The sequence below is a fragment of the Delphinus delphis genome, chromosome 3, assembly GCF_949987515.2.
Source record: "Delphinus delphis chromosome 3, mDelDel1.2, whole genome shotgun sequence".
Lineage (NCBI taxonomy): Eukaryota > Metazoa > Chordata > Mammalia > Artiodactyla > Delphinidae > Delphinus > Delphinus delphis.
The window spans coordinates 5,167,629-5,186,130 of record NC_082685.1 but is presented as its reverse complement, the minus strand read 5'-3'; the positions used below and the strand labels follow the sequence as shown (position 1 = coordinate 5,186,130).

Here is an 18,502-nt window from a genome sequence, read left to right as displayed (position 1 = left end):
CGGAAGATGATTCCAGGGCTCAACTACTCCTAGTGGGTCGGCTCCTCCCCCCTGCAAACGGGTGTCCTGCATTCGGTGGAGGAGGGCACGGGGCCCCAGACAGCACTGGGGGTCCCTTAGGGGGTCCCTCGTGTCCTGTGTCCAGGTCCAGGGTTCCACGCCCCATGTGGCCCCTCATCCAGGCCACGCGGTGTTTGCCCAGGCCTGGGCCACCTGCCGTGCTGGTGGGCTTTGGGGTGGGGTGCTGTCCCCAGAGATGGAGTGGAGCTGGTAAGAGGAGGCGCAGGGGGGACCGTGACAGCAGAAGTCAGCGGCTGTGGTCAGCCGTCCCAGACCCTTGCCGTGCACACCGGCATAGGTGCCTGCTGAGGGCAGCTCCTGCAGGGAATGTGCCGGGATGGGCTGTTTCATGTCACTGCTTATGAATTGTTGGCGGGGGGAGGCAGCTCTGATGTCCTTGGCAAGGCTGCACCGTTGATTTCCTGTTTGGAAGGCTCTGGCTCCCAGAGAGCCTGCGGACAGGGGCTGTCCAGAGCCCACAGCGCTCGGCCGAGAGTGGCCACCTGCTCCCTCCCAGCTTTCCACGCTGGCCCTCCCAGCCACCACGCTGCGTGGTGTTTGCTTTTTTTTAAATTGAGATGTAATTCACATCCCATAAAATTCTCTCTTAAAGGTGGAGAGCTTGGTGGTTTTGGGTACAGTCACAGTATTGTGCAACCATCACCACAGTCAAATTCCAGAACATTCCATCACCCCAGAAAGCAACCCTGTGCCCGTTAGCAGTCACTCCCTATCCCCCTCCCCCAGCCCGTAGCGACCCACTGACTTGCTTCCCGTCTCTGGATTTGCCTGTTCTGGACGTTTCACAGAAATGGAATCACAGGGACTTCCCCTGGCGGTCCAGTGGTTAAGACTCCGCGCTTCCACTGCAGGGGGCGCGGTTCCATCCCTGGTCTGGGAACTAAGATCCCACAAGCCGTGTGGCCAAAAAAAAAAAAAAAAAGAAATGGAATCATGCACTGCACGATTCTCGTCCCAACTTGTCTTGTGAACTTCGGAAGATAGCCCCATCGGCAACTCAGACGGGCGGCGTCACATCCGTGCCTCTAGCTGGGAATGATTCCAGCTGTGGCAGCTTAGAGAGTCCTTAGAAGTCGAATTGTGAATGCTTCCCACTTGTAGCTTGCGTTTTCACTCTTTTTTTACTGACTATACTTCATGAGGAAACTGTCATGAGTGGAAGACGCGAGTCACTTGCCATATTGAGAAGCTACCCATAAGAGTTACTGTGGTGGAATAGGTACTATTTATGAAGCTCTATCTAGCTCTGGAGGTGCCAAGCTTGGGGGGCGGCCCGCCTGTTCTCCCACTCTTAGAAGTGAGAGCGCTGGGGCTTCCCTGGTGGCGCAGTGGTTGAGAGTCTGCCTGCCGATGCAGGGGACATGGGTTCGTGCCCCGGTCCGGGAGGATCCCACATGCCGCGGAGCGGCTGGGCCCGTGAGCCATGGCTGCTGAGCCTGCGTGTCCGGAGCCTGTGCTCCACAACGGGAGAAGCCACAACAGTGAAAGGCCCGTGTACCGCAAAAAAAAAAAAAAAGTGAGAGCGCTTACGAGGAAGAGAGGCCAGCACCAGACCGAGCCTTCCTCCTGGAGAAATTTGGGATTGAGAGGGGTCAAAGCGGGACGCCTGCTTTCTGTGACCCGCTGTTGGCCACAGCGCATTCCTGGGCCACCGCAGAGCATCCCACCTGCTGCCTGGGGGCTCTGCCCCAGTCCCTCACCTTGTTGCCCAGAGAGTGGGGAACCCAAAGCTTCCCGAGAACCATTCTGCTCCCGCCATTAACTTTGTTAACAGCCATAGTATCGTCATCCATCGAGGCAGAGGCACTTCCAGTTGGGACTTCCCTGGCAGTCCAGTGGTTAGGACTTCGTGCTTCCACTGCAGGGGGCATGGGTTTGATCCCTGGTCGGGAAACTAGGATCCCACACAGGGTGTGGCGTGGCCGAAAGAAACCTGGTTAGAAGATACGTCCTTGTTTTGTTTTAGTTGCCGCTGTTTGTGCTGAGTGCTTGTATCTCTTACCTCACTTCATCCACACAGGGGTCTCGCTAGGCAGCTCCTGTATTTTACAGATAAGGTCACATTAGCTCAGCGGTTCTCAGTCGGGGTGCTCCTGCCCCAGGGGATGATGCTCAGCAGTGTCTGGGGACGTCTGTGGTTGTCACACTGGGGGTGCTCTTGGCATCCAGTGGATGGGGCCAGGGAGGCTGCTCCACACGCCCCAGTGCCTGGGATTGCCCCCCAGAGGATGACCGGCCCCGGTGTCCGCAGCACCGCATGGGAGAGGCTGGACTGGATACACATTTCCCAGTCCTTCTGGACCTTTGCCCGTTCTCTGATCCTCGATTAATTCCTGGACAAGAGCCCAACCTGTGGAGAGTTGGGAATCACTGACCAACCCCCCGTTTTTCATCCTCTTGTGTGCTGTTTCTTTTTATTTATTTATTTATTCATTTATTTATTTTGGCTGCGCCAGGTCTTAGTTGCGGCATGCGGACTTCTTAGTAGTGGCATGCATATAGGATCTAGTTCCCCAAGCAGGGATCCAACCCGGGCCCCCTGCATTGGGAGCATGGAGTCTTACCCACTGGGCCACCAGGGAAGCCCCATTGTGCGCTATTTCTTCAGTAACTGAGGCTAAGATATTCAGCACTAACATCTCAGGTGGAATTGCCTGCTGCTCCTGCTGGCAGGTGTAACCCAGGGTCCGTGGCTTCTCTGGGGAGGGGTGTGCCGTCAGGGTGCTGGAGAAGCAGGAGGAACCAGCCGGGCCCAGCCATGGGGAGTCAGGGCCCGAGGCCGGTCCCGCCCGAGTCCCTCGCCCCAACCCTGGCAAGGACGCCCATTCTGGTTTTCCTCTCTTCCTCCCAAGGGATGCCCTATGGCAGCCGAGAGAACTCCCTCCTCTACTCCGAGATCCCCAGGAAGGTCCGGAAGGAAGCACTGCTGCTCCTGTCCTGGAAGCAGATGCTGGATCACTTTCAGGTGAGCCGTGGGAGTCGGGCCCTCCCGGTGGGCAAGGCAGGTGGGCGCACGGCAGCCCCTTCTTCGGCCTCACTCAGCTTCCTTGGGCCCTGCACCCACCCCACCCCTCCTGAGGGGGTCCCAGCCCATCCCCCGCTTAACGGCAGCCCCTCAGAGAGGAGCGCCTGGCCCTGGACACCTGTGCCACACCCACCCCCTCCCTTTGGTGCACACCCGAGCCCCAGCGTGTAGCTTGCGGTGACAGCTCTCGTCAGAAGCACGTCTTCCTCTTAAGTGCCTCACCAACGGCGTGCAAGTAACTTGGGCCGAGACCCTTTTATAGAAATTTAGCTAATAATGGATGCCGCCCAAAGTCACCTCGCTTCCAGAGGGGCAGACGGCCGGTGAGCGGCGAGAGTGCTTTGTGCACTGGTGTATGTTGATTTATTTTTGATCAAAAATAAAATATGACAGTACGCAGGGAAGGGAACCCATGCAGCCCCTCTCTTCTGCCTGTCCCCTGTCCCGGGCTGACCAACTCCTATTCACACGGCTTTCCTCGCAGCGTGGGGCTCATTGTGCTTTGGATTCTGCTCTTTAAAAATGCATTTCTGGGAATTCCCTGGCGGTCCAGTGGTTAGGACTCCGCGCTTCTGCTGCAGGGGGCGCAGGTTCGATCCCTGGTCGGAGGACTAAGACCATGCATGCCACGCAGCACAGCCAAAAAAAAAAAAAAAAAAAATTAATAAATTAAGAAAATAAAAATGTATTTCTTCCCTTTAACGTTCCTCTGAATTTCCACATCATCTTCAGAATTCTTCTTGGGGCAGCTGCATGGTGTCCACCATAGTTTACCTGCCCGCCCTGCCCAAGGTCAGGCGTTAGGGTGGTCAGGCGTGGAATCTGCCCCACCCCTACCCATGCCAAGAGCATGAACGGCTGGTGGTGGGTGGCTTCAGCTCGAATGCTCTCGCAGGAAGAGGCTGTGACCAGGGAGGGAGGGCGGGGGTCTGTAGGGTGTAGGGTGGCCCTGGGGGTGGAGGAGGGCCTCACGTGTCCTAGAGCGATTTGGTGGGGGGTGAGGAGGTTGCAACTACAGGTGAGCCCCGCAGCCCTGCCCATCTGTGCCGCTCTGTGGCCAGGGTGCTGGAGCCTCCAGCTGCTGATGCCAGTGTTCCGCCCCGCCCCCCGGCCCCGCCCAATGTGTCCCCAGGCCACGCCGCACCACGGGGTCTACTCCCGGGAAGAGGAACTCCTGCGGGAGCGGAAGCGCCTGGGCGTCTTCGGCATCACCTCCTACGACTTCCACAGCGAGAGCGGCCTCTTCCTCTTCCAGGCCAGCAACAGTCTCTTTCACTGCCGGGACGGCGGCAAGAACGGCTTCATGGTGAGCCCCCGCTCTCTGGTGGGGGGAGGCGGGGCAGGTGGCGGCCTCCTGACCCCCTGAGCTGGGTCTCTGTGTGTCCCCAGGTGTCCCCCATGAAGCCCCTGGAAATCAAGACCCAGTGTTCCGGGCCCCGGATGGACCCCAAGATCTGCCCTGCCGACCCCGCCTTCTTCTCCTTCATCAACAACAGCGACCTGTGGGTGGCCAACATCGAGACGGGCGAGGAGCAGCGGCTGACCTTCTGCCACAAGGGTGAGGCCGGGTGGAGGGCGCCGGGAGGAGGGCGGGGCGGACGGGAACCAGCACCCCTGGTGTGGTCTGTCATCACAGCCACCAGTCCAGCTTCTAGAAAGACTCCCACCCCTGTCACTGTGCTCCCTGCCGGACCACCAGGCGCCTTCCCAGAACGTGATCCCACGGCCCCTCTCCCGTGGCTCCCCCTCTGGCCCCACAGAGAGTCCAGCTGCCTGGCTCAGGGTCTGCCTCTGTGTGAATCGCCCCGGCCACTGGGGCCTGGCCTCCACGCCGGACACTTGTGCGCCTCTGCTCCCCTCACCCCCTCCTGCCTCCGCTCTCCTGTCCCCATGCCATTCTTCCAGCCCAGAACTCACCAGACCCGGCCTTCCCCTCAGGCCCCTGCTTGCCGACAGTGACATCAATCCTGTGCAGATATATCTGCGGGACTGCATGGGTTGTGGCCTCTGACCCTGATCCCTGCCTCCTGTCCTGCCCAAGGCCCTGGTGCCCTCTCACTAAACCTGAGCTTCTCAGCCAGGGGCGACTGGGGTACTGGCCATGTGCTGAGACATTTTCAGCTGTCACAGCGAGGTGAGGATGCTCCTGGTATCGAGTGGGTGCGGCCAGGGAGACTGCTGCACACCCCACAGCGCCCAGGATGCCCCCACAGAGAACGGTCCGGCCCTGATGTCAGCCGTGCCAGGGGAGAAGCCCTGCTCTAAACCAGACTCCTCATCTCTCGCCCGGCCCCCTCCCCATCCAGGCTTGTCCAGTGTCCTTGACGACCCCAGATCCGCGGGTGTAGCCACCTTCGTCATCCAGGAAGAATTTGACCGCTTCACTGGCTACTGGTGGTGTCCCACAGCCTCCTGGGAGGGTAAGCGCCTTTCCATTTTTAGAAACACTTCTGCAAACACTTCTGTTAGCAGAAGCACAGTGTACATGCTGGTCTGCTCTTTGCTCTTTTCATTTAAGATAAACCTCAGCAACCTTCCCATCAGCATCCGTGTCTCAGTCCTTTGAGGCCGCTGTGACAATACCACAGCCAGGGCGGCTTATAAACAGCTGGCATTTATTCCTCACTGTTGCAAGGGCTGGGGGTCCAAGTCCGAGGCAGATTCGGTGTCTGGTGAGGGCCTCTTCCTTGTTCACGGATGCTGTCATATCACCCTGTCCTCACATGGTGAAGGGTCAGGGAGCTCTCTGGGGTTCCTTTTTGTGTGTGTGTGTGGTATGCGGGCCTCTCACTGCTGTGGCCTCTCCCGTTGCGGAGCACAGGCTCCGGACGCGCAGGCTCAGCGGCCATGGCTCACGGGCCCAGCCACTCCGCGGCATGTGGGATCTTCCCGGACCGGGGCACGAACCCGTGTCCCCTGCATCGACAGGCGGACTCTCAACCACTGCGCCACCAGGGAAGCCCTGGGGTTCCTTTTTATAGGGGCACTGATCCCCTTCATGAGGGCTCCACCCTCGTGACCTAATCACCTCCCAATACATCACACTGGGGGGTAGGGTCTAACATTTGAATTCTGTGGGAACACAGACATTTAGTCCATTGCAGTCAGCACCCAGAGAATCCTTTAACTGTGGATGTCCTGGGGGCGTGGATGTACCACAGTTTAGTTAAGAAGTCCACACTGATGGGCACTTTGGCTGTTGCCAGTTTCCGGTTTGGGTTTTGCTTTGGTGTTGTAAACAATACTGCAGCAAAATCTTCCTACATTTATCCTCGTGACCTCCTGGGAGTATGTTAATGGTCCTCAGACAGGGGTGGTCTGCCCCGCCCCCCACGCCCAGGGGACACTGGGCCGTGTCTGGGGACATCTGTGGTTGTCACGACTGGGGGTGCTCCCAGTATCGAGGGGGTGGGGGCAGGGGTGCTTCTCCACACCCCACCCCAGGGTGGCCCCCCTCAGAGAATGGCCCGGCCCTAATGTCTGCAGCGCCAAGTATCGAAAATCCTGCCTTAGAGAAAATTCCCAGCTGTAAGAGAGATGAATTGAAGCTACATGCATCTTAAATCTTGACGGGTTTTGCCAACAAGTTAGAAAGAAGCCAGATCAGCAGGCCACTTTGTATCTGTTTTTCTGTGCTGTGCGTGAGGCGAGGGTGTCTTATCTCCCCTGTTCAGTGGACCAAAGTCTGTTTCCTGAGCACGGGGAGAGTCGTTTCTTGCGGTGCGTGAGTACCATCACACCCTCTGCTGCACGAGCAGGAGTGGGCCAGGCCTCCGCTGCGCATAGAGTCCTCCCTGGCCTTAGCGCCTCTGTGTGCGTCCGTGGGCGAGCGGCCACGCAAGCCAGGATGCAGGGGCCCAGGCACTGGCCATCCGCCGCCTCAGCCGAGTGCCACCTCGTCTGCTAGTCACCCCTGCCTTGACTTCAGCGTGTCTTCTCCTTAAATCAATTTGAAAAGAAAACATCATGGTCCTACCATGAATAGAAGCTAGGCATGAAAACCGTGCAGCGGAGAGAAACCAGCGCCGAACATGCTAGCCAGCGCCCAGGTAAAGGACGACTTGCCAGCGTCAGGCGCCTAAGGGCTGCTGGTGCTGCCGAGACGGGGCCGGGATCGGCACGTTCCTGGGGAGGACGCCGCACGCGCTCCCCCTTCATCTGGGCCGGGATCTTTCACCACCGCAGTGCTGTGTGTGCCCCTGGTCCGTGTCTCTGGGGAAAAGGGCTCCAGGTCAGGAGTCAGGGTCCTGGGTCAGGTCACTCAGCTTGTGACTCTGCGTGCCTGAAGCAGGTGACCATCCACCCTTCGACTTCCGGCCTATAAAGTGAGGTCTCTCCCCCTCGGCCCTGTGGCCACGGAGGCTGGGTCATTCTCTGTGGGGGGCCTTGGTGACTCAGCGTGTCACCTGTCACCTGAGTTGTGACAGCCACAAATGTCCCCAGACATTGCCACATGGCCCCTGGGGACACAGAATGGCCCCTGGTTGCCATTCACTGGTCTCGATGACATCAAGATACTCACTCTACTATTCTTAACAGCTCAGAACCCCTCAGGGGCTCAGATAAGAGCCCCTGAATGCTGAGGCCAAGGGACGTCTACCCCGTTTGCTGTAGCCCCACTCATGGCATGCACCCGTGGAGCTACATGACCACAGCAACCCAAGAGGGTCTTTCCTGGCCAGGAAACTCAGGGCCCCGGAACAACCCATGCCCAGTGGACAGACATAGGAGCCCTTATCACTGAGTCAGAGCTGCAGCACTTCCACTGCCTCAGCCCTGTGGCTGCCAGCGCCCCATAGAGCAGGTGTGGAGACCTGAAGGCAGGGTGGGCTTGGCCGAGGTCAGCGGATGTCATTGGTTCATCCTAGTGAGTCAGGCGAGGGTACAGGAAGCAGATGGGGACCCTTCTCGGCAGCCGAGAAAGGAACAGCCGTGGGCTCCGTCCCCTTGATGTTGGCATTGCCCGTGCTCACGCCCCTTGCTAGGCTGTCAGCTCCCAGTGATTCGCTTACTTCTCATGACAACTTCCACTGTACCCCTTCTTGAGCCCTGCCCCAAGTGTTAGTCTGCTCGGGCGGCCGTGACCACGTCCCACAGATGGGGCAGCTCAGACGTCACAGCCTGGAGGCTGGACGTCTGAGATGGGGTGTCGGCAGGTTTGGCTTCTTCCGAGGCCTCTCTCCTCAGCTTACAGACGGCTGCCGTCTCCCCCTGTCCTCACGTGGTCTCCCCTCTGCGTGTCTGTGTCCTAACCTCTTTCTATAGCAACAGCAGTCATACCGTATCAGGGCCACCCTCAGGGCTGCATTTTAACCGAATCACCTCTTTAAAGACCCCGATCTCCAAATACAGTCCCGATCTGAGGTCCAGGGGTTGAGACTTGAATGTAGGAGTTGGGTGGGCGTGTGGTTCAGCCCGTAAGTCCCCACGTGGCCATCTCCCTTGCCTCCCCGTGCTGGGAAGAGCGCCGTTCTTGCTCTGGTTTTACAGGGAAGGAAATCGAGGCCCCAGGAGGATATGTGACTGGCTTCAGGCCTAGTACACGGCAGAGCTGGGTTTCCGGCCCCAGGGACCATTCTTGTCTGGGCCCTGCCATGGTAGAGCAGAGTCCCCGTGTGGGCAGGGGCGTGCGGGGCGGCAGAGGGGACACCCGGCACCCTCAGCAGCGGCCCTGCCCCCTCCCAGGTTCAGAAGGCTGCAAGACGCTGCGGATCCTGTACGAGGAAGTGGACGAGTCCGAGGTGGAGATCATTCACGTGCCCTCTCCTGCGCTAGAGGAGAGGAAGACGGACTCCTACCGGTACCCCAGGACAGGTGAGGGCCCAGGACACATGAGGACGGCTCGGCTCTGAAGCCTCATAGAACACAGTGAGGCACCAGCCAGGATGGGCCCACAGGACCCAGACAGGGATGGACCCGGAGAAGCAGGCTGCACTTGGGAACAACAGCCAGGCCAGCGCCACCGTCAGTGGTGACTGGTGTCCTGCCTCGGGGCCCAGGAGACAGTAGGAGCCCTGGGGAGGCAGTGGGAGGTGTGGGCCCCCTCCGGGGGCGCATCAGACACTCACTGCCTTGTGAGAATACAGGGTTTGCCCAGAAATACATGGAAGTCCCAGAAATCTACCAATTCTTAAATGTGGCTCGAATCATTTAAAAATACTTAGCAGGACTTCCCTAGCGGTCCAGTGGTTAAGACTCCACGCTTCCACTGCAGGGGGCACGGGTTCAATCTCTGGTTGGGGAACTAAGATCCTGCATGCCGCACGTGGCACGGCCAATTTAAAAAAAAAAAAAAAAAGACTTAGCCACACAAAATACATGTGCAGGCCAGGTTCAGCATCTTTGGGACCTCCGTGGAAGCCTACGACAGACTCGTTCTTGCTAACTGTGGGCCGTGCTAGGCAGAGCCTTCCTACGGAAACTTCCAGTCCCTGGTGTGAATGGGGAAGTCAGTCCTTCCCTTCCCCTGTTGGAGAGACGAGGAAACAGAGGCACCGAGACATTACCTGCTGGGGTGCGAGAGCCACGGGGGCCAGAGTTGAGATCCGTCGTAGGAATAACAGGGGCCTGAACCAAATCCCACCCTGGAGGGCATGTCTCGGTCACCCCAGCCTATAGGCCACCTGCCTCCCGACAGCTGAAGACTGGCTGTGTCACTGGGACGTGGGCCACCTTTCTGCATCATTGGTGCTTTTGTTACGGGCGTGTGCTGTCTTTGCAGCCAGCATTCAAGCTCTCCAGAGGCAGAGAGGCATCCTCCTCGTGTTTGTGTCCCCCTCACGGCCCTCCCACCAGCCCAGGCCTGACCTATGTTCTTAAACAGCAGAGACGTTGCCACGTCACTGTCGGGACTAAGGTCCAGGCCCAAAGTCAGACAGTCCTGCCTGGGGGACTTTGTGCCTGGGCCAGAGAGGGTGACGCACCTACAGAGAGACCTTTGGCCACCTGGCGCCTTCCTCCCCTCCCCCCATGCCGGCCATGTCCCTGCCTGTGAGGATCACCCCCCACCCCAGCCACCGCCCCCAACACCTGCTCTGAGCCCTCTTGGCGACACCTGCCAGATCCACCTCACTTTCGTTTCTGCAGGCAGCAAGAATCCCAAGATCGCCTTGAAACTGGCTGAGTTTCAGACCGACAGTCAGGGCAAGGTAAGAGGGGTCTGGGCGCCCGGGAGAAGCTTCTGGATGAGGAGAGGAGGGCCGGGGTGTGCACTGGGAGACGGGTCCAGAGGCTGCTTGCCCCCATTGCATGGCAGGTGCTTCTCTTGGCCAACTGAACCTGAAGAGGTTCTGCCCGGAGCCCCGGCTTCCAGGCTGGGCCCTGCCGCCCGTCACTCTGAACCTGGACTCCGAGACGGGGAGTGGTGAGCCCAGCCCCACCTGCCTCCAGGTGGCCCCGAGGCGTGGGGAGGGGCCGCCCGGGCATGCGAGGGCGGTGGCTCGCAGAGCTTCCAGAACAGGGAGCTCAGAGGGGTGGGGAGCAGTTGCCTGGAGCACCCCGACCTCAGGCCAGGGGTGCCCCACCCCAGCCTCTGAGCAGCTCCTCACATATCACTTCACCGGCCCCATCTGTTCTGCATCCTTCCCTCTGTCAGCTGGTCGTCGTCGCACACAAGGGTCCTCATCGCCCAGGGAGTCGTTCCTCAGGACCCCACAGCCAGGAGGGCAGAGGAGGCTAAGGGGAGAAGGGCTGTAGGGATGCCCAGCCCCACGTGGGAATGTCAGAGGGCGACGCCCCTCGCAGCAGAGGTTGGAGCAGGCGGACGAGCCGGGAAGCCCCTGCATATTTTTGCCAAAATGGCTTCTCATGTAATGTTTCATAAAAGAGGCGTGAGATTAAATACACCTATTTTCATGATTGGGGGGGTGGTTTTGGGTTTGGGCATGATTAGGCCCTAACCAAACCCCTTCTGCACTCTTGACCGGAACATTACGGCAGGTTCTACAGGGATCTGTCCTAAGTGGCTTTGCTGAGCCCCCACCAGCTGTTGTAAATGGTTCCTGGCCGCGTCGGATGGGCAAGGTCCCGAGGCAGGCGTGGGTTTTGCCCACTGAACAGGCAGGTGGGGCAGGCGGGGGTTGGTGGCGAGCCTGGGTGTGGGCCGTGCTGAGGCCCTGCCCGCCTCTCCTGTCACCCCTCCCGGGGAGATGCCCTGCCAGCCCCGTGTCACCTCCAGGAAGCTGCAGCGGCCAGAGGCTGTCTTACCCAAGGCCACCCGGCTCTTCAGTGACAGCCCAGGCCAGAGCCCTTGGTTTCCAGGCAACAGGCTTTCATAGCAAAGTACCACTGGGAGGTTTAAGCCACTGAAGTTCATCATCTCCCGGTTCTGGAGGCTAAAGGTCCAAAATCAAGGTGTTGACAGGGCTGGCTCCTTCCGAGGCCTTGAGGGAAGATCTGTTCCAGGCAGCCCCCCTTGGCTTGGAGACAGCCGCCTGCTCCCTGTGTCTCGTCACAAGACGTTCTCTGCCTGAGTGGTGCCTCTGTCCCTTTTTATAAGGACACCCGTCCTGTTAGGTTGGGCCCCCCCACCCCAGTACGACCTCATCTGAACTAGTCACACCTGCGACCACCCCGTTTCCAAATAAGGCCCCCTTCTGAGGTACCAGGAGTTAGGGCTCCAACATGTGGAGCCGGGGGGGACACAGTGCCGCCCAACAGTGGCTGTCTCCTCCTGGGCAGCACATGGGCAGGCCAGACTGTGACCCGAGTCTGCTTTGCCTTTAGATTGTGTCGACGCAAGAGAAGGAGCTGGTACAACCCTTCAGCACGCTCTTCCCGAAGGTGGAGTACATCGCCAGGGCCGGCTGGACACGCGACGGCAAATAGTGAGTGTCTCCCTCACTAGGTAGAAGGTGTCCTTTTGCAGTCATTTTCTACCTCTTCTGCCCAAGTTGGGGCAGACACCTCTAAACCAGGGCCCCAAACCACCACCCGGGGGCCAAATCCAGCCCGCTGCCTGTTACCATACAGCCCACAAGCCAAGAATGGCTTGTCCGTTTTTCAGTGATGCAGGGGGAGATCCAAAGAAGAGTATTTTGGGGGCTTCCCTGGTGGTGCAGTGGTGAGGTCTCTGTGCTTCCACTGCAGGGAGTGCGGGTTCGATCCCTGGTCAGGGAACTAAGGTCCCACAGGCCACGCAGCACGACTGGGGGGAAAAAAAAAGAAACTGTCCACTTAGAGTAGAATATGAAACAAAGGATAAATAAAGGCTGAGGATTTGGCAGAAGTCGGCCAAGTTTACAAATGATGTGAGGTGTTTTCAGAACAAACTGGATTGCACGGTTCTGTCAGCACCCCCGTCTCCCCTTGAGCGGGCGTGCCGGCTACGGACCCTTTGCTTGCTGCAGGGTCACCTGCTCAGGTGTCAGTGAGGTCGGCAAAGGAGGCGCCGTTCTGATCAAACACAAGTGTGGAAGGGGGGCCATTGGGCCCTGGCTGGCCTCCGCTGGCCCCTGAGGTGCCGGTCCTCTCTTGCCTCACCCCCCAGTGCCTGGGCCATGTTCCTGGACCGGCCGCAGCAGCGGCTTCAGCTCGTCCTCCTGCCCCCGGCCCTGTTCATCCCCACCGCCGAGAATGAGGAGCAGCGGGCAGCCTTCGCCAGAGCCGTGCCCAGGAGCACCCAGCCGCACGTGGTGTACGAGGAGGTCACCGACGTGTGGATCAATGTAAGGGCAGGGGTGTGTGCCCCGCCCGGGCCGGGGTCCCGCGTCCCCGCCCCCAGCTCCCCAGCTGGACGGGGGCTGGCGATGTGGAGAAGCCAGCTCCGGAGGGAGAGTCGGTGGGGTCTGACCTCTAGCCAGGCAGTCGGAGCCTCCCCTTTCTCAAAGGGATGTGTCCCCCCACCACCCCAGCCCCCGCCTCTGACACATCCTCTCTCTCTCTCTGCCCGGACAGGTTCACGACATCTTCTATCCCTTCCCCCAACCAGAGGGAGAGGACGAACTCTGCTTCATCCGCGCCAACGAGTGCAAGACCGGCTTCTGCCACTTGTACAAAGTCACCGCTGTTTTGAAGCCCCGTGGCTACGACTGGACCCAGCCCTTCAGCCCCGGGGAAGGTGAGCGACCCTGACTAACACCTTGCTCATCGCCTGTGGTTCAAGCCTGTGGTTTGTTCCCTGGTCCCGCCCCAGAGGGAGTGGGTGCCAGTGACTAAGAGGCCGGCCTTTCCCAGTGCCAGTCCTGGTCTGGCAGGGTTATCACAGCCGGCTCCCGGCTTATTCAGGCGGCAGTATTTATTGAGCGCCGACTACATGCTAGGCCCTTTGCACACCAAGTCTGTGCTGTCTGGCTCTTTATAGGAAAAGCTGCCCCGCCCTAGGTGCAGGGTGGGGGTGGTGGGGGGCGGGTATCACTGTAGGAAGAGAAAAGCGAAGACCTCTGCTCTGGTGGAGGAGGCAGGCATCATCCACATACAGTGAGAGGCCAGGAGGCCAGGGGCACAGCAGTGGATAACGTGCCACAGAGCAGAGACCGGGTGGAGGCAGAAGCAGCCACAACACGGCGCTCCAGGCCGAGGGTCAGCCCGTGCAAAGGCCCTGCGGCAGGGCGGGGCTGGGCCTGGCGTGTTGGAGGGACAGCCAGGAGGCCTGTGTGGCTGGAGCAGAGTGAGCGAGGGGGAGACAGGGAGGAGGGGAGGGCAGGGAGGGGACGGGGCAGGTGGCACAGGGCCTCGTGGGCCGCGGGGAGGACTAGGGCTTTTACCATTGACCTTCGGCCGGTTTAGAATGATTCTTGTGGCTGTTCATGGAGCAGAGCCTGAGGGAGGGGGGAGGTGACAAAGTTGGGGTCAGGCAGTGGGGCTGAGCTGACTCTGCTCTAGATCCAGGTGGGCCCGATTCTGGATGTACTTGACTGCTGAGCTGACACGGTGGATTGCACTGGGGTCTGAGAGAGAGAGAGAGAGAGAGGGATGGCGTGGACGTCTGAAAGGGTTTTGGAGTTCCAGTCTGAGATGGAAAGACTCTGAGGGGACAGTTTAGGAGAGAACTGTTGAGTTTGGTTTTGGACATGTTCAAGTTGAAGCTCCGTGCAGGTTCTGGGGACCAGGGTGGATCCACGGTGGGAATGTGGGTGTCCTCACACACGGATGGCATCTCAGCCTGGGCACAGGCTGGGGCACCAAGGGCGGAGCCTGGGTAGGTAGGGTGTGGTCTGAGTGCCAAGCAGGGCTCTCAGAGCTTGGAGCAGGGTCTCCTCGGCACTGCGGACATCAGGGCCGAGTCACTCTCTGGGGGGTGTCGGGGCCCTGTGGGGTGTGGAGCAGCATCCCTGCCGCCACCCACTCGATGCCAGGAGCACCCCTGTTGTGACAACCACCGATGAACCCAGACACCACCCAGTGTCCCCTGGGGGTGGGACTGTCCTGGATGAGCCACAGGGCTTCAAGGCCATGCCCGCTAAGGAGACTGAGGCTGCCACGGTGTGAAGACGGTCACCCAAGGGAGGGGGTATCCGGGGGGCTTGGGCGCCGCAGGAGCCCGAGGGTCAGGAACAGACTAAGCCACAAGCTGCCGGGGCGTCAGGTGAGATGGGGACCAAGGAGTGACCACCGTCTGGGCGTTGTTGTCCTTCAGGGTTGAGCGCGGCCGTCACAGGCCAGCTGAGCCGTCTCAGAGACACTTGTCAGCATTTGCTTTCCTGTTTGGAAACCCCCTCGCCTTGGAGATCTCACTGGAGAAACCCTCATCCTCCCTCTTGAAATGGGCAGCCAAGAGCTCTCATTCTGCCTGGTGGTTGTTGAGTGGGGCTCATGGCAGGTGCCCCCGAGGGACCCCTGCCTTTGAGGTGGGCCCTGCTGGTTTCCCCTCCGCCCTTTGGTGCCCCGACTGCATCCTCCCCACCGCCCTGCCTCAAGGCCTCCGCCTGCTGCAGGCAACTGAACGGTCCAGAAGGCGAGGCCAAAGGAGTGGGTTCCTTAAGGGCGTCCCGGCCGAGTGGGAGGGCAGTCAGGAGGCTGGGGGACCCGGTCAGGAGGAGTGTGTCCAGGTGACACAGGTGGCTCCCCAGCAAGGGGCCGGGAAGGGAGGAGGGAGGAGCCTGGCATGGTCTGCGGGACCCTCTGGGCCGTGAGCAGTGTGGGCTTGAGCCCAGAAGACGACTGAGGGCAGTCAGAGCGAGTGGGAGCAAGGCAGGGGGACCAGCAGGTTGAGCCATCGCCCAGGCCTCCTGGGGGCCTCCTGGGGGCAGCAGGAGAATTGAGGGCACAGCGACTGTGGACTGGGAGAGGTATGTCGGCAGGGCCGGCCCCAGAGGAGGCCTGTGCGACTGGGCTCCCTGCCTGGGCCCAGCAGAGTGGGTGTCCAGCAAAGGCGTGAGTGGGCAGGAAGTGGCGCATCCGGCCCCTGGTGAGTGAGGGGCGGAGGAACAGCCCTCCCTCCCGGGTCTTCTTGTGACAAGTCACCCAGCCCAGGTCTCTGCACTGGAAGTTCCTGACTGTGCAGCCCTGTGGATCTGTGCGGGGACATCTGTCCCTCCCTAGGTGACGTGGTCAGTAGTGTGCTTCAGATCCAAGAGGATAGAAAACAATTTTAGGGACTTCCCTGGTGGCACAGTGGTTAAGGATCTGTCTGCCAATGCAGGGGACACGGGTTCGAGCCCTGGTCCGGGAAGGTCCCACGTGCCACGGAGCAGCTAAGTCTGTGCGCCACAACTACTGAGCCCGCGCACCTACAGCGCGTGCTCCACAACAAAGAGAAGCCACCGCAATGAGAAGCCTGCGCACCGCAACGAAGAGTAGCCCCTGCTTGCCGCAAGTAGAGAAAGCCCATGTGCAGCAACGAAGACCCAGTGTGGCCAATAAATAAATAAATATTTTTTAAAAAAAAAGAAAAGGAAAGAAAACAATTTTAGCCAGTGCTCATAAACTGTCTTAATAATTTCTAACATGTGGCAAGACACATTCCGTATTGTTATGTACCTGGTAAAAATTCAAAAGCGAGGCCTACCCACCAAAAAACCTCCTGTAACTCCACTGAGCCTTTGCTCAGCCCCAGAGTTTAATCAAGATCTGGTTACGTGGCCTAAGCAGTCACAGGTCCAGGCATGGAAGGTGGCAGTTTGACCTGCAGGATTCTAAAATTGGGTGCTTTTTTTTTTTTTTTGGCCACATGGCCTATGAGATCTTAGTTCCCCAACCAGCCATTGAACCCGCGCCCCCTGCAGAGGAAGTGCAGAGTCTTTACCACTGGACCACCAGGGAAGTCCTGAAAATTGGGTGCTTTTGATAAAAATGCAGATCCCTGGTTTTTCTGGGGAAATGCTGGCGCCCCATCCACATGGTGGGAACCTCGCACCTCGCTCCATGGGCCGTGGTGTGGCAGGTCCTTGTACCATCCCTGGGGCCCAGCCGGTGTACCTGCCCATCACCTGGCTGCCTGGGCTCCGTGGAGAATTCATTGTGTGCTTTGAGTCCCCATCATAGCTTCCCGGGCTCCCTTCACCTCTTTTCCTTTCTTCCAGATGAATTTAAATGCCCCATCAAGGAGGAGATCACACTGACCAGCGGCGAATGGGAGGTTTTGGCAAGGCACGGCTCCAAGGTACCCGAGTCTCCATGCATGCTTGTACACGCATATGTGCACAGACACAATGCACACGTGCTCCCGCCCCCTCCAGACCCCCGGGCCTGTGGCTTCTCTCTCCGCCCCCCCACCCGGCCACTCCCTCCTGCTCTGCACGCCGAGGGCCACGGGGGCTGTGCTTCCCACCAGCTGGAGACCCTGGGTCCAGGAAGCAGGCTGTCCTGAGCATCCTTTGTTGGATCCTAGTGGGTGAGGCCCAGCCCATTCTCAGTGCCATCTGGAGCATTCACTTAGCCTCCATCCACTCCCTGAAGCCACCTGTCCCCAGGACAGCAGTCTGTGAGTCTGTGGGACACTGGTGGTGCCCACCGTAGAACTGTCCTGCAGCTTCCAACGGGGGCCCACCCCCATGCCTGCCCGGGGAGGTTTGGGAACAAAAGATGCAGCTGCAGGGCTGAGAGGTGCACCTTCCACTCCCCGACCCAGATGCTCCATCATAAAGATGTGACCAGGGCTTCCCTGGTGGCGCAGTGGTTGAGAGTCCACCTGCCGATGCAGGGGACACGGGTTCGTGCCCCTGTCTGGGAAGATCCCACATGCCGCGGAGCGGCTAGCCTGTGAGCCATGGCCGCTGAGCCTGCGCATCCGGAGTCTGTGCTCCGCAGCAGGAGAGGCCACAGCAGTGAGAGGCCCGCGTACCGCAAAAAAAAAAAAAAAAAAAATGTGACCAGAGTATCTTCACCGGGGTCCGGGTCTACAGAATTCCAGATTTTCCAAAGAGACCCCTTAATCAGACCTCCTGGATCCCTGCCTCACACCAGCATAAAGGCCTCCTGGACCAAAGACTTAGATGGAAAAAAATAAACCATACAAATAACCAGGAGGAGAGGTGACCAACCCTTTTAAAGTTGAGAGGTGGGCTGCCTGTGTGCTGCCCAGGGCTGCCAAGAGAAGGGGGCCAGGCACCCCTGGGCAGCGCAGCCAGGGGGCGTGGCTCGGCCTTTCTGGGGTGCAGAGGCGGCATCTATTACAGCGTCAACCTATGTCTCACCTGACCCGGCAGCCCCAGGTCTAGGCGTGGACCTTACGAGGCCACCCCAGGGCACCCTCGAGAGGTTAACGTGCAAGTGTGCATTGCTGTGCTCTTCATACAGTGGGAAATAGTGGTTAGAAAACACTCGAGCAAGAGAAAAGTTATTGCTGAGTTCCGTTCTGTAGGTAACTGTGTCCGTTCCCGTATGACCACACCTGGCCCTACTCAGTCGCCCTGCTGTGGTTGAAGCTCACTGGAGGCCCCTGTGCTCATAGCCTCGCTCGGCCTCTCGCTAGCTGGGTGCTAAGACTCAGTTTCCTCACCTGTGAGATGGGACCATCAGATAGCACTGGTCCTCTCCACAGCAGTTTCCCCCTTGGCGCCATGGACACTCGGGGCCAGAGATGGGCACTGTGGGTGTGGAACAGCCTCCCTGGCCCCACCCTGGGGGTGACAACCACAGATGTGTCCAGAGGCTGCCAAACGTCCCTGGGGGGGCAGAACAGCCCTGGGTGAGGACCCTGCTTTAAAATATTTGGACGCCCTCAGCGCAGCATCTGGCAGACACACAAGACAGTCCTTTCTCTAAGGACTTCCCTGGCAGTCAAGTAGTTAGGACTCGGCGCTTTCACTGCCGAGGGCCTGGGTTCAGTCCCTGCTCAGGGAACTAAGATCCCACAAGCCGTGTAGTGCAGCCAAAAAAAAAAAAAACCCAAAACCTTTCTTTAACGTGAAAGTTTTACCTTCTGCATGCCTTATCTTTTTACCCAGAAATTTTCTTTAAAAAAAAAGCATTTTAAGAATTAAAAAGGGAAAGAGAGCCCTCTGCCACCTCCACGGC

At 59.1% G+C, this 18,502-nt stretch overlaps 1 protein-coding gene across 8 annotated transcripts in view; it reads left to right on the top strand.

The window, feature by feature from the left end:
- The window catches only part of DPP9 (dipeptidyl peptidase 9), a 41,191-nt gene that overhangs the window by 10,664 nt on the left and 12,025 nt on the right, over positions 1 to 18,502 (top strand). For 7 of the 8 annotated variants that reach the window (XM_060007498.2, XM_060007504.1, XM_060007499.1 and 4 more), the window contains 10 exons: positions 2,934 to 3,046; positions 4,239 to 4,412; positions 4,496 to 4,664; positions 5,413 to 5,526; positions 8,792 to 8,920; positions 10,193 to 10,254; positions 11,831 to 11,931; positions 12,594 to 12,771; positions 13,001 to 13,163; positions 16,567 to 16,646. In XM_060007498.2, the coding sequence (XP_059863481.1) occupies positions 2,934 to 3,046; positions 4,239 to 4,412; positions 4,496 to 4,664; positions 5,413 to 5,526; positions 8,792 to 8,920; positions 10,193 to 10,254; positions 11,831 to 11,931; positions 12,594 to 12,771; positions 13,001 to 13,163; positions 16,567 to 16,646 (1,283 nt within the window). Of the gene's footprint in view, positions 1 to 2,933; positions 3,047 to 4,238; positions 4,413 to 4,495; positions 4,665 to 5,412; positions 5,527 to 8,791; positions 8,921 to 10,192; positions 10,255 to 11,830; positions 11,932 to 12,593; positions 12,772 to 13,000; positions 13,164 to 15,686; positions 15,898 to 16,566; positions 16,647 to 18,502 lie in introns of those variants that run through there. The other variant, XM_060007505.1, reaches the window with a different exon arrangement.